This window comes from Raphanus sativus, chromosome 6, assembly GCF_000801105.2.
Source record: "Raphanus sativus cultivar WK10039 chromosome 6, ASM80110v3, whole genome shotgun sequence".
In the NCBI taxonomy this organism is placed as follows: domain Eukaryota; kingdom Viridiplantae; phylum Streptophyta; class Magnoliopsida; order Brassicales; family Brassicaceae; genus Raphanus; species Raphanus sativus.
In genome coordinates this window covers 7,886,653-7,899,768 of record NC_079516.1, presented here as the reverse complement: position 1 = coordinate 7,899,768, position 13,116 = coordinate 7,886,653, and the positions used below count along the sequence as shown (strand labels likewise).

General features: G+C 35.8%; 2 protein-coding genes across 2 annotated transcripts; one reads left to right on the top strand and one right to left on the bottom strand.

The window, feature by feature from the left end:
* Nucleotides 1–12: 12 nt before the first annotated feature.
* Nucleotides 13–2,686, bottom strand: LOC108813291 (DEAD-box ATP-dependent RNA helicase 53, mitochondrial). Its single transcript, XM_018585811.2, has 7 exons — nucleotides 2,197–2,686; nucleotides 1,986–2,113; nucleotides 1,489–1,900; nucleotides 1,276–1,374; nucleotides 973–1,197; nucleotides 727–888; nucleotides 13–636 (listed from the first exon to the last, which is right to left on the bottom strand). Exons 1-7 carry the CDS (start codon nucleotides 2,596–2,598, stop codon nucleotides 190–192), a joined length of 1,875 nt encoding a protein of 624 aa, XP_018441313.1. The 5' UTR covers nucleotides 2,599–2,686; the 3' UTR covers nucleotides 13–189.
* Nucleotides 2,687–9,221: 6,535 nt separating this feature from the next.
* On the top strand, nucleotides 9,222–12,040 carry LOC108806759 (myrosinase MA1). The gene is made up of 12 exons (XM_018578947.2): nucleotides 9,222–9,422; nucleotides 9,539–9,599; nucleotides 9,691–9,752; nucleotides 9,863–9,938; nucleotides 10,007–10,172; nucleotides 10,270–10,525; nucleotides 10,615–10,730; nucleotides 10,825–11,045; nucleotides 11,137–11,171; nucleotides 11,259–11,376; nucleotides 11,471–11,570; nucleotides 11,658–12,040. Exons 1-12 carry the CDS (start codon nucleotides 9,249–9,251, stop codon nucleotides 11,896–11,898), a joined length of 1,626 nt encoding a protein of 541 aa, XP_018434449.1. The 5' UTR covers nucleotides 9,222–9,248; the 3' UTR covers nucleotides 11,899–12,040.
* The last annotated feature ends 1,076 nt before the right edge of the window (nucleotides 12,041–13,116 follow it).

Sequence of the window (13,116 nt, the reverse complement as noted above, 5' to 3'; positions counted from 1 at the left end):
CAAAAAACCATATCAAAACAAAAGAGAGAAACTTAGAAATAGTATGTTTGATTACATAACTACAGATTTATATATAGCCCGACTCCTTGTATCCCTTAGTAGACTACTCTAAACCGATAAAATCCTCCTTAGGACAACCACTTATTGCCTGGTCGGGTCAAAACATACCCAACACTTTATGGAGCTTTCTCAGTAAGACCTTTTACCATCATTTGAGCCAAAACCACCACCAAAGCTGCCCCTTCCACCTGACTGCGAAGAACGATCCGAACCAAAGCCCCCGAAACCAGAAGAACGGTTGCTACGGCCACCACTGCTACCATAATCATCTGACCGACCACCAAAGCCGCCCCTTCCGCTTGACTGTGAAGAACGATCCGAACCAAAGCCCCCAAAACCAGAGGAACGGTCTGAGCCGAAGCTCCCAAAGCCAGAACGATCCGAACCACCAGAATAACGGTTGCCTGAACCACCTGAACGGCCACTGCTGCTACCGTAACCACCATAACCACCACCACCTGAACGGCCACCAAAGCTTGAACCACGATCTCTCATGCCTCCTCCAAAGGACTCACCAGATCGACCACCGATACCTTCATATATGCTTCCACCACGTTCCACAGCAATGCTAGGGAGCTGAATACAAAACCCAATAAAAGATACAAACCGTTTTGATTAATTCAAGCATTCAACAAAGCATGCAGAGATTCACAAGATTATATTAACCTCAGTGAAGCGGCTCCCAACTTCTCTCTCAATTATTTTAACAGCCCTGGATTGATCTTGACTGTAGATGAGAATAGCACTTCCTTTCTTCCCAGCACGGCCTGTTCTCCCCGTTCTGTGGACAAATGTCTCCGTGTTATTCGGAAGCTCATAATGAATCACCTACAATCACAAGAAGATAAAGTTTAGTAAGATGAGGAACATTTAACTCTCGTTCAGAACGGTACTTGTGTAGTTTTGACTAACCAAATCGACATTAGGAACATCAAGACCACGGGCAGCAACATCAGTGGCAACAAGAATGTTGAAATGCCCATCGCGGAAACCAGCAAGTGTTCTTTCCCTCTGACTCTGAGATATATCACCGTGTAAAGCTTCGCACTTGAAGGTTCTTGCCAAGCCATATGAAAGGCGATCAGCGTCCCGTTTTGTCTGGGTGAAAACAATGCATTTTCCTCCTTTAGCATGCTCCTGCAAAAGAAAACGATATTACAAACTATTGCTAGTACATGAAAAAATATCACATATCCATTTAATAGGTGACGTTACCGTTACAAGAGGACCGATAATGGATGCTCGACCATAAGAATCTGCCATGATAGAATACGTAGTAATGCCATCTGCGAGCTTCTGATCAGAATCTCCAACCTATACATCACATAACAGTCAGGTAAAAGATCAGGCACCTCACTGACAACCCTTATAAACCTCAAGGTCAATCATTAAAGGCTCTAAGCAATTTTCAGGTACGAGGCTACTCACCAGATCAATTGTCAAAGGATCATTCAGGTACTTCTTGGTAAGGGATCTGATCCAACTCGGCATAGTTGCAGAAAACATCATGCTCTGACGTTTCTCAGGCAACCTTTCCAATATAATCTCGACATCCTCAGCAAATCCAACTTGAAGCATCTGATCAGCTTCATCGAGAACCACAAACTGAACCTCCGAAAGATTCAAAGCTCCACGCTTGATGAGATCAATGATACGACCAGGAGTACCAACGGCGACATCAACACCGTAGTCAAGCTGCCTCATCTGCTGTCCAATGGGAGTACCTCCATAAACACAGATAGTATCCAAGCTAGGAGCAGACTCCCTAAACTCCTTCTCAACTTGGCGAGCAAGCTCCCTTGTCGGTGCCAAAACCAAACAAAGAGGATTCCTCCCACGTCTGTCCATCACAATCACATCAAAAAAGGTAACATCAGTTAAACCTCATATGATCTAAGTAGAATCTGAAAGAGATTGAGACAAACCCATGTTTAGCGTTGAATTTGATGATTTTGTCAATGATGGGAATCCCAAAAGCGAGAGTCTTTCCCGTTCCTGTCCTGGCACGACCGATCATGTCACGGCCTTGCATAGCTGGCTCAAGCACAGCTTTCTATTCAAAACCAACATCTCATTACTACACACAATTCAAGAACATGAAACACGAAAGGTGTCTACTTTAAAAAAAACTCTAACCTGAATCGGGAAGAGTTTCTCGATACCCTTAGCGCTCAAAGCTTTGACGATCTCAGGAGATATCCCAAGCTCAGCTATCGCGAGGCCATCACCACTGCTCTCTGAATCTCCAATCGCTCTGTCGCTAGTCTCGGATATCGCAAACCCCGCAGGCGACACCATCGTCGATCTGAACTCCGACGGCCCAGACTGAAAATGAAATCCTCTCGATTTGACGACACCAAACTGATTCGGGAGAGCGAGGGTGGGCTTGACATCGGAGGCTAGATCGGAGACTTTGGCGGCGGCGGCAGCAGGAGTGATATGGTGGAATACAGCCGCGCTGATGGAGGTCAGGGATGAGGGGAGAGTCCTCCGCCTTGACGCATCGAGGCAAGATCGGCGAAGTACGGTGGTGATCATTTCGGATTTTTAGATAAGGAAACGGCAAACCCTAGAATATCTGAGAATTGGGGATTTAGAGAGAGAAGGCCAAGGGTTTAGATCTGTGCGGGTTCAAGGGTTTATTGTTGGTTTACCGGGTCGGGTCGAGTCGTGCGAATAATATCCCGCGCTTACAGGCCCATATGCAAACTGACGGGCCTTGGAGTTAAAATTCGGAATAAAGTTTAGGGACGAAAACAAGAATTTTATATAGGTAGGATTTACGTAGTATGTAGTGTTGTATAACACTCTCCCTTTAGTGTTCTTTGGCTCACAGATAATATAACTGGTGTTAGCGTTACAGTTTCTCTTTTTCTTTGGTATGCACCCATTCAATTAGATCAAGTAGTAGTCTAGGTTAAATCGTTTCAAAAAGGTGTTTACTCCTACCGAATCTGATTTTCATGGGAAAAGAGAACCCTACTACGTCTCGTCTCTTTAACAATAGAGTGTGCAAGCACATTTCTAAATCTAGGGTTATGAGATATGTTGAACTCCATAAAACTAGCTTAGAAGGAAAAACCGGTATTTGGAGGTTTGAGATATGTTGAACTCCATAAAATTGTTTTCTAGTAGGCACAATGAGACTAGCTCAGAAGCAAAAATCGGCCAATCAACTGGATTAGTAATCATCTCCAGTAAGTGTGAGCAGTATGTGGTAACATGTTAACTTCTGCCATCTCAGCGTGAAGTCATGTAAATTTCGTATACGGATTTATAAATCGAAACTGAATTATATATGTTAATATCTGTTCGGACACTGTCCAGTTAAGATATAAAAGCACTATTATACATCTTAATTCGTCTATAAACCATGGAACACATCAATACTATCAAAAGAGAATGAGTCCTAAAAAATCTACTTAAATAAGGTTGTTGCATTTTTTCATTAGATTTAAATTTTTTGGTCTTACATTTATTTTCTCTAACTATACAACATTATTATTGAACTATAAGATCCTCCTAAGATTTTGTCATTAATTTTCTTTAATAATTACAACATATCATAAACATAATAAAATGTAACTAACAAGTAACAACTAATCATAAACGGTTCATAGGCCCACTAATTACGTATCAAAGTCCACGAGGCTTGGACGCACGTTGCTGCTGTCCGACCTACACCTTTCAAAAAACAAAATGTTAATATGTATTTTTTTTTTTTTTTGAAAAATGTTAATATGTATTTGACAAAGACACCTACAATTTTGGTATCTTTTGCGCATTTTAAATTTTAAATTATATGCAAAAATAAAATTTTCACAAAAATTACAACATATGCCACTTTTATTTTTATATCTAACAATATTTATTATCTTCAACCGTATTACTATAAATTTTTCAAACCATAAATCTTCCAGTATTTATTTAACAATAACTAGATTAGGACCCGCTCTAAAGGGCGGAAATTGATTTGTCAAATTTCAATTAATAATATATGGTATATATAATATATGTATATAATATTATATATATTTTGTGTAACATTTATATATATATACATATTAGACATATATATAATATTTTATTAAATATATATAGAATTTAATAGTGTTATAATTTGTGTTGTACTTGTTATTAGTTTGTATTTAATCTTCTTTCATTTTTAGTATAATAATTTGCCTTGTCACACCTTTTACCTTTTAACTTATACACATAGTTATGCTCTTTTTCAAAAAAAAACTTATACACATAGTCTCGTAAAATGTAATATATAAAAAACATATTTAAAAAATCTACTGACCATATGCCACCATTATTTGGTTGTTTAAACAAAAAAAATCATGTTCTTGCATAACTGTGTATGTTGTGATATGATGTAGGTAAAGAGTAAATATATGGAAGTAAAGTTAGTGATGCGAACATGAGCCTATGTTGGTCTATATCACAATTATTTGGTTTTTGAAAGATCAATGAGCATAAGCATACACGGTTTTTGTATGCTTACGTTGTAAATGAGTCGAATATTTTTTCTCTTATGTCTGGAATGATATGGAACTCGTTGATTTAAGAGTGGTTCAGTTTTATATGATCTAAATATATTAAGAGATTAACCAAAAATATTATAAAAGTGTTACTGGTTAGGTTTAACTAATCTATGGTTAAGATTTGGTTTAATTTAAGTTGGTAGGTTGCATTGTATAGGAGGCATGATATATTCTAGCAACAACTATGAAAGAGTCCAAAATTTAAATGAGAACTTCAAATAGTAGATAATCCCTAAATTAATAGATTAGATTTTAAAATCTCCAAAAATATATATAATTTTAATATGATTAAATAAATTTGGATAGACTTTGATTAATACTTTCTACAGTACGTATGTCTCTAAATGGGTTAGAGTCCTTGAAAACTTAAGAAACCAAAAAATTCAAATTCAAAAATAAAGATTAATTTTTTTAGTAAGCTTAAAACTAAATTCTCATAGTAGTGGATTTTAATTTTATGTATCCCTTATGTCTTTAGTATCTAAATATTAGAAACTCCCAGACGAGTATAAATGATGATACCATGTGGTATGAGTTGGTTTAATTCAAATATCTATAAAATACTTTTAATTTTGGATAAGTAGCCGGTTTGGATATCCAAAAACCCGAAAATATATAAAACCCGAACCAATATCTAAAATCTAAAACAAAATCCAAAAAAAAAAAACCCAAAAAACCCCTAATTTTTACCTGAAATCTAACCATGTGAACCAAAAATACCCAAAAATTTACTTGAGTATCCTAATCGGTCTCGGGTAGAATTCATACCCGAACCGAGACTCACGGATCAAAAACTATCCAATAGATATTTTGCAAAAGATCGAAACCCAAACCAAATCTACATTTTTCGGTTGGTTTTGATTGATTTTCTTGGATCTGGATAGAATACTTAGACCTAAGAAGATACGTTATTGGCGATTTTACCGGCAGATTTAACCCAAGCTGAAGTGAAATGAGATTTCAAACCGAGCAATGTATGGATTGTCTCAGGAAAATTCTGAACTGGTTTAAATCTTATCCTCCATTAAACCAAATCTTGATGTTTAGTGAAACAGAGAAGTTCGCAGGTTTCATATTCTGATTTCACTGAGCTATTTTAGAGAAGTGAGGAAATATAAGGAAGTAGTAAAATTGGTGTCAGAACTTATTAATGGCGGAATCTGGAGATGAGCTTTTAATTTTAGGGGGCCAGAAACTTGAGGAAAGTGTTACTTCTTGATAACCATAGAGGAGAGATATTTTTAGCTGGATACACTTGTTGAGACAGTATACTCAACTATGCTTTGTTATTTTATATTTTTCCATTTCTCAGATAGTCAGATTGAACCCTAGTTATCTTTAGCTTTGCCTCGTAGTTCCCCATGAAATCCGACTTATGATCATGTGCAGCTTCAAGTTCGAACCCTACAAAAAAACTATCGTAATTCAGTTCAATCTGTGATGGAATTGTCGATTTAATGTGGGAGAAGAAGAATATTTCAGTTGGCAGCTGTCTTAGAAAAGATTTTCGATTTGGCCAGGAAGAAAAAAGATATAGACAAAAATACTCTTACGAAGAAACGGCTTATCTATATTATTAAAAGAGAAGTACACATATAAACTAATTATCATGAAAAATATTTATTATAAAGATAAAATGGATGTACGTTTTTTTGAATAATTAAATGTGCGTATATTTGTTCTTATAAGAGATAGACTCTGAATACACAACAGAAAAAATTTTTTGGTAGATTAAAATTAAATTAATTATTAAGAAATCAAGCTTAAAAAGTTGGATAACAAAAAATACTTATGAAAACAACAATATTTTATAGGTTAAAAATATAATATTAAATTATAATAGTTCTTACTTTTAATATTTAAACAAATCAATATTTATAAATTATCGCGCGGACCAGAACCTAGTGTTCTTAGAGCAACATTATTGCTGGGACAAATTTTAGGTGTCTTAACATTTTTTATTATTATTTTTAGATTAACAGATATTGTTAAGAGACAATGTTAAATATGCAGATTATTGGTAGGAACTTTTGTATTGTTTCTTAGTAAAATTTTTTGCTGGCCCTCGATCTTCTCCTCCTCTTCCTCTGCCGTATCCTCCGTTTGGCCTCCGTAGAGAAAAACATGTTCCCTCTTCCATTAAACCTGCATCAAGACGCTTTCCTCTGTTGTGACTGAGGAGGAAGAAGACGAACGCTACAGAGATTTAGAGAACCCTTATCTCTCGACCTTTTATTTCTCAAATCTTTCGATGACAAACGGCTCAAATAGATGGAGGAGATTGATTACCAGAGATTTCGATCAAAGAGATTGATTACTCAGTTTGGGGCGATTGTGAGCGAGAGGGAGAGAGAGAGAGACAGAAGGAAAGAAAGAAAGAACGCAGAAAGTGATTGGCTTTTTTCCCTTTCTCAAACCAACACGTGTCCTTAAGGAACGTCTCAAAAATTTCTTAGTTAAACTACGTTTATTAAAATTCCTTAAGTTTATTACTCTTTTTCATTTATTTTTCGGCCCAAATTTACTAAGGACTCAACTTAAGGAACACAATAATGTTACTCTTAAAAGTCTGATGTGTCAGTTTATGAAGAAAACCTTACTTCATTATTGTGTTGATTTGATAACCAAGTTTATGCCTTGAAAAAAAATAAGTGTAACTCCAAGAAAAATAAAGTTACACTGATAAATATAGAGATGTTTTGCTAGCTCTCATTGTGTATAATTCTTGCCTAAAAAGCTTAATAGTACAAACAAGCGACAAAAAAATATAGAAGATGTTCACATCAATGGTTTCCTTGGATGATCCCTGGTCTAAGATTTAGGGAACATGTAGATCGTTATAAAAAAGGCTAAATTACCGACAGAACACTTATGCTGATTTTATAGAGGAAGAAAGAGAACCTCTTGGTAAGTGATCTTGGGATCGTCCCAAATCAAAGGTTAATGTATCCAGGCGCTAGAAAAAAAATAGGGTTGGATAGCTTATGAATTTTACAATAGTGATTGTTAGGGTGTTAACAAATCATGTAAAATGATTAAATCAATCTTTAATAGGTTATTTAAAGTAAACTTTAATAACGCAAAAACAAATTATTTATATCCATTATCTCTTGATTTATGCCATTTTATTGTCTTGCATCTTTCAATCACTTAGTTGATGAATAATATCCACTATTCAATAAGGTTTTTGAAAGTTAAATTTTTTTTTTTGTAAAATTTTAAAAGGTATATATGATTAGTCTTTGTTTTATTTTATCGGTTGGAGAGAAGAGTCTCTGGTTTCATGTGATAAAGCATGGAGCAACGAAAATCAAAAAGATATATGCGGTCCTGGTGAGCGGTGAGGCTCGTGATGAGTGTGGCCATTTGGATCACATTATAATTGTTTTCTTTTTCTTAACCGTCATTGTTACTCCAGACTGGAGGGTACTTGATACAACTACTGTAGACTTTTTCAATAACTTATGGCGTCAATTCTAACTCTAAGTCTAACGTAAGAGGCATTGAACATACGAGGAATCGTTTTTTTTGGAACTTTTAGTACAGGGAATCTTGAGATATGTCCTACTTTTGCGCATACCTTTAACACATGCTGCATCGTATCACCGTTGTCCGTCCCGATCAATTAACGAATCGTTCTTTTTGTACGTTAAGTGTCTTTTATCGCAAATCATCTACATGCCATGCATTTTAGGACTAGGATCTAAAAATTCTCTCTTTGATTAGAAAGAATATTAGAAACCTCAATGGTTAAGAAACTCAAATATGCGTTTGTCGTTCCTTAAATAAAACTACTCGATTGTTATTTACAGATTAACTTAAAAAATCATAACCACACAAGCATGGGAGTGGTACGAGGGGTTTGAAAAGGTGATAAATACTCTCGAAACCTACCATCTCAAATAAACCTGATTGTGTGGCCAGGCGAATATGATTCTGACCTTCTTATCAGCTGATGGCCTTGAAGTCTCGCTAACTACTTGGATATCTCCTCTTATTCCTCAGAACGAAAAAGCGCGAGAGTGAAAAACACAATTTTTCTGAAAAATTCACCATTGATATATCTAATTCATGCATAATATCATGAAAAATAGATATAGATTTTTGACTACTACTTAGTATCAACTCCTACGTGTCATCCAATGTAAAAGACTTTACGAATGGAGTAAAATAATTTGGGATGGTAGATCTCTTCCTTCAAAATATGGTTGTTGTTAACGAGTCGATGTTGGCAATGAAACATTGATATGAGTTTCTGATCCTTTAGTGAAGTAATCACTCAGGAGCTCCCAGCTCCAATTCAACATTCGTTCATAATCTTTATTCGAGATTAGTCGTTTCGGACTCGATTCGTGGGATACCCATATTATATAAAGTAACTTCACAAAATGATAGTAGTCTAGCAATTACAATTAAGATAAAAAGAAATAATTCAAAGTTTTCTTAATGAAATGATCAACTGAAGAGCAAGCCACTGTAAAAAGCCACCGGTTTCATGTCACTTAACCCTCTCCCAAAATATTAATCAAGACACTAATTAGAGAAGAAAATACATACGTCACCCTTCTTTGCAATGGCTATATAAACCCTAGATTCGCACAAGGTTCCATAGAACACAACAAACACATCTACAAATCAACCATGAAGCATCTTTGGCTCGCATTAACTTTTTTATTAGCTTTGGCGATTTGCAAAGCTGATGAAGAAATTTCTTGCGAAGAGAACGTGCCATTCACATGTGGTCAAACTCATCGTTTCAACAGTAGCAGTTTCGAGAAAGACTTTATCTTCGGTCTTGCATCTTCTGCTTACCAGGCATGTAACATATCAACCATTAGTAATGTCGCCGGAGACGTCATATTTAACGTATAAATAACATCATATATAAACAATAAAATCCAACATTGCATGGGTGTTTCTTTTCATTTCAGATCGAAGGTAGCATAAATCGTGGACTTAACGTTTGGGATGGCTTCACTCACCGATTCCCACGTTTGTTTTTTGCACGGTTACTCATTACATATACATATTATGTCGGTTATATGTTTCCATGCACTTACAGTAATGTATTTTTTACTATCAGATAAAGCAGGACCCGATAATGGAAATGGAGACACTACTTGTGACTCATATTCGTACTGGGAGGTAATTAAATTCCTCAATATATATGTGTGTACTAACAAAAATTACTCACTGAATTATCTATCAACTACCAACCTAGTGTGGATTGACATGCGATTGTATGTGAACTGCAGAAAGATATAGAGGTTATGGACGAACTCAAAGCTACTGGCTACAGATTCTCCATTGCCTGGTCAAGAATCATTCCAAGTATGTGAACGTTATTGATTCATATTGTGATTCTTTCGAAAGATTAAATATGCGATACATATGAGCAGGAGGAAAGAGGAGCAGGGGAGTACACCGAGGAGGTATTAACTACTACCACGGACTCATAGATGGCCTCATCGAAAAGGGTATAACGCCTTTAGTTACGCTCTTTCACTGGGACCTTCCTCAAGTACTACAAGATGATTATGAAGGTTTCTTGGACCCCCAGATCATGTATGTTATATTTATGCCATGCGCTGCTTATTAAGAAAGACGATAATATATAGAGATTTGTTCTTGGATTAATGAAATGGTTCTATAATATTCGCAGAGAGGATTTCAGAGATTACGCGGATCTATGTTTCGAAGAATTTGGTGATAAAGTAAAGAACTGGTTCACAATCAACCAGCTCTACTCAGTGCCTACGAGAGGATATGGATTAGGAGCAGATGCACCTGGTCGATGTTCTCCGAAGGTTGATTCTACATGTTACGCCGGAAATTCTTCGACGGAACCCTATATCGTTGCACATAACCAGCTCCTTGCTCATGCCAAGGTGGTCGATCTCTATAGGACAAAATATAAGGTAGGTTTCTCCCTTTTGTGAAAGGTGTATTCTAACATATCTGATTCTAAATTAATCTTATCATTATATATATATCTGCGTGTCCACAGCATCAAGGAGGTAAGATTGGACCTGTGATGATAACTAGATGGTTTCTTCCATATAATGACACTGATCCAGACTGCATAGTTGCAACCGAGAGGATGAAAGAATTCTTCTTGGGATGGTATATGTTTATAAAATGAAATGATATTCTTAACATTAATATTATGTTGTATATATGAACTGACGAAAAATATTCATGTATTTATGTACACCAGGTTCATGGGGCCGCTAACAAATGGTACATACCCTCAAATCATGATAGACACTGTGGGTGAGCGGCTTCCATCGTTCACTCCAGAGGAATCCAAACTGGTAAAGGGTTCATATGATTTTCTTGGCCTCAACTATTACTTCAGTCAGTATGTCCAGCCAAGTCCTAATCATGTTGATCGGGATGATCACACTGCCATGATGGACGCTGGCGCAAGGCTCACATGTATCCATCCATATATTTCGACTTATTTACAACCTTAATTTGCCTTTGTTAATTACAATAATTTGTGACTGTCAATTATTTGTGTTAACAGTTCGCAATGCAAGTAATCATCTCATTGGTCCAGCGGTATATATGCATCATCCATCCCTATTCTTTCTTTTTTTTTCTAAGCAAAATTTAGTTTTCTGATACTATTTCGCTTCTCTTTCTAAGTTCGCTGAACACAGGGACGAGACCAGAAACATCTATTACTACCCAAAAGGCATTTATTATGTGATGGATCACTTCAAAACCAAATACAATGACCCTTTAATCTATATAACCGAGAACGGTGGGTTTCTACTACTCATATCTAAATTCATCTCTACATGTTAAATGTAATTTGAAATTGGTTGAAATTATTCATGTTATGACGGTTTAATTAGGATTCGTTACCAGTGATGAAACCCGTGAGGAGGCTAAGTTTGATTACAGGCGGATTGATTATCTCTGCAGTCATCTTTGTTTTCTCAGTAAAGTCATCAAGTGAGTTGATGATGCTTCTCTCTTTTCCTTATCGTGTTTTATATAAGATACATGTTTTACACAATGATTCACTGTTCCTGCTTTTAGGGAGACAGGTGTCAAGGTGAAAGGATACTGTGCATGGTCTCTTGGGGATAATTATGAATTTGGACAAGGATTTACCGTCAGATTCGGACTCACTTACATTGACTGGAATAATGTCACTGATAGAGATCTCAAAGAGTCTGGCAAATGGTATAAGAAGTTCCTTGCCACCAAGAAACTAGCGAAGAAAGATTTCCTTCGCTCCAGCCTCACCTTTGAGAAGAAGAAGTTGGCAGATGCCTGAAAGATCTAATCCACTTTATTTACGTCATCAAGATCATCTTCATGTCCCCTCTTTCTACTTGCTCCATAGATAAGGAGCTTCATCTACCTACCACTGTATACTAAATAAAAAAACCTTAATATAAGAAGATATGGGTTTTGGATATGTGGGCACTACAAGAAAACATACTCTATTATCGTGGGAAAAAAACATTTTCCACGATAGTGGGCGCTACAAGAAATTTTTGTTTGTTCTATTCGTCAAAAAGAAATGTTTCATTAGATTCTTTTTCGATTATTCACCAAATTTTTACGGACACATTTCCAACAGATTCCGTCGAACACATTCCCAACAGACTACGTCGATCGGACACATTTCCAACAAAATACCACCAAAAATAGTCTCGTTAGTGGTCGGGTGGTAACATGGCGTTCTATAGATTCTATGGAACCTGAATTCAAATCCGTTTACTCTCGGACTATCACAGCGCATAGTTACTAGAATATTCACATGCCCCCACTCTCCTAGCGCGTACAATATATAATTATTTTAGACGTTTTTATAAAATAGGTATTTGAAAAGTATTTATAAAATTTTCAAAAAAGCAACTTAAAACATTTTATAAACATTTTTAAAAAGTGAAAAATGTTTTTTTATAAATTGTTAAAAACACTAAAACGTTTTATAAATTGAAAACGTTTTCTAAGTTAAAATAGGTTTTTTGTAAATTCTAAAAAAACATAAAACGTTTTACAAATTTGTATTTTGAATTCTAGATAGAAGACGGTACATTTGTCGAATTAATAATATAACTCTGTAATCAGACTCGTCTCTTGCTTAAAGCAAGTGAAGCATGGAATTTAGGCCAAAGTTATATGTTAAAATTTTAAGGCCACATACCTAACATTTCGTTGGTGGAACTTGTGATGTGTAGTTCTGGATCTTCTGATCTCTAGACCGTTTAGTTCAAATTTTTTTGTTAGCGATTTTTAATAGAAAAATCTCGTACGTTTAGTTGCCCATAATGAATTAATGCAAGGGAAATTGGGCTGTATAGCCAAGGAAAAAAACATAATTCATGAGATAGCTAACTTACCTAATATAACGATACACAATGTGTCTTTTGTATAATATTGTCATTCTACCCTTTCATTCTACCGGTAAAACCTACAAAACAATTATAATCTAAACTAATAACTAATGATTCTAAAAGAAAGACGTGGTCTATCGTCATCTCCG

What these genes read in the sequence shown, in the direction of transcription:
- LOC108813291 (XM_018585811.2), bottom strand. Translation starts at nt 2,598, where the DNA reads ATGATCACCACCGTACTTCGCCGATCTTGCCTCGATGCGTCAAGGCGG. An exon ending in AAATTCAACGCTAAACATGG is followed by an intron (nt 1,901 to 1,985) that starts GTTTGTCTCAAT and finishes TGTGATGGACAG; the next exon opens with ACGTGGGAGGAATCCTCTTT. An exon ending in ATCCTTTGACAATTGATCTG is followed by an intron (nt 1,375 to 1,488) that starts GTGAGTAGCCTC and finishes TGTGATGTATAG; the next exon opens with GTTGGAGATTCTGATCAGAA.
- LOC108806759 (XM_018578947.2), top strand. Translation starts at nt 9,249, where the DNA reads ATGAAGCATCTTTGGCTCGCATTAACTTTTTTATTAGCTTTGGCGATT. An exon ending in TTGCATCTTCTGCTTACCAG is followed by an intron (nt 9,423 to 9,538) that starts GCATGTAACATA and finishes TTTTCATTTCAG; the next exon opens with ATCGAAGGTAGCATAAATCG. An exon ending in CGCTGGCGCAAGGCTCACAT is followed by an intron (nt 11,046 to 11,136) that starts GTATCCATCCAT and finishes TTGTGTTAACAG; the next exon opens with TTCGCAATGCAAGTAATCAT.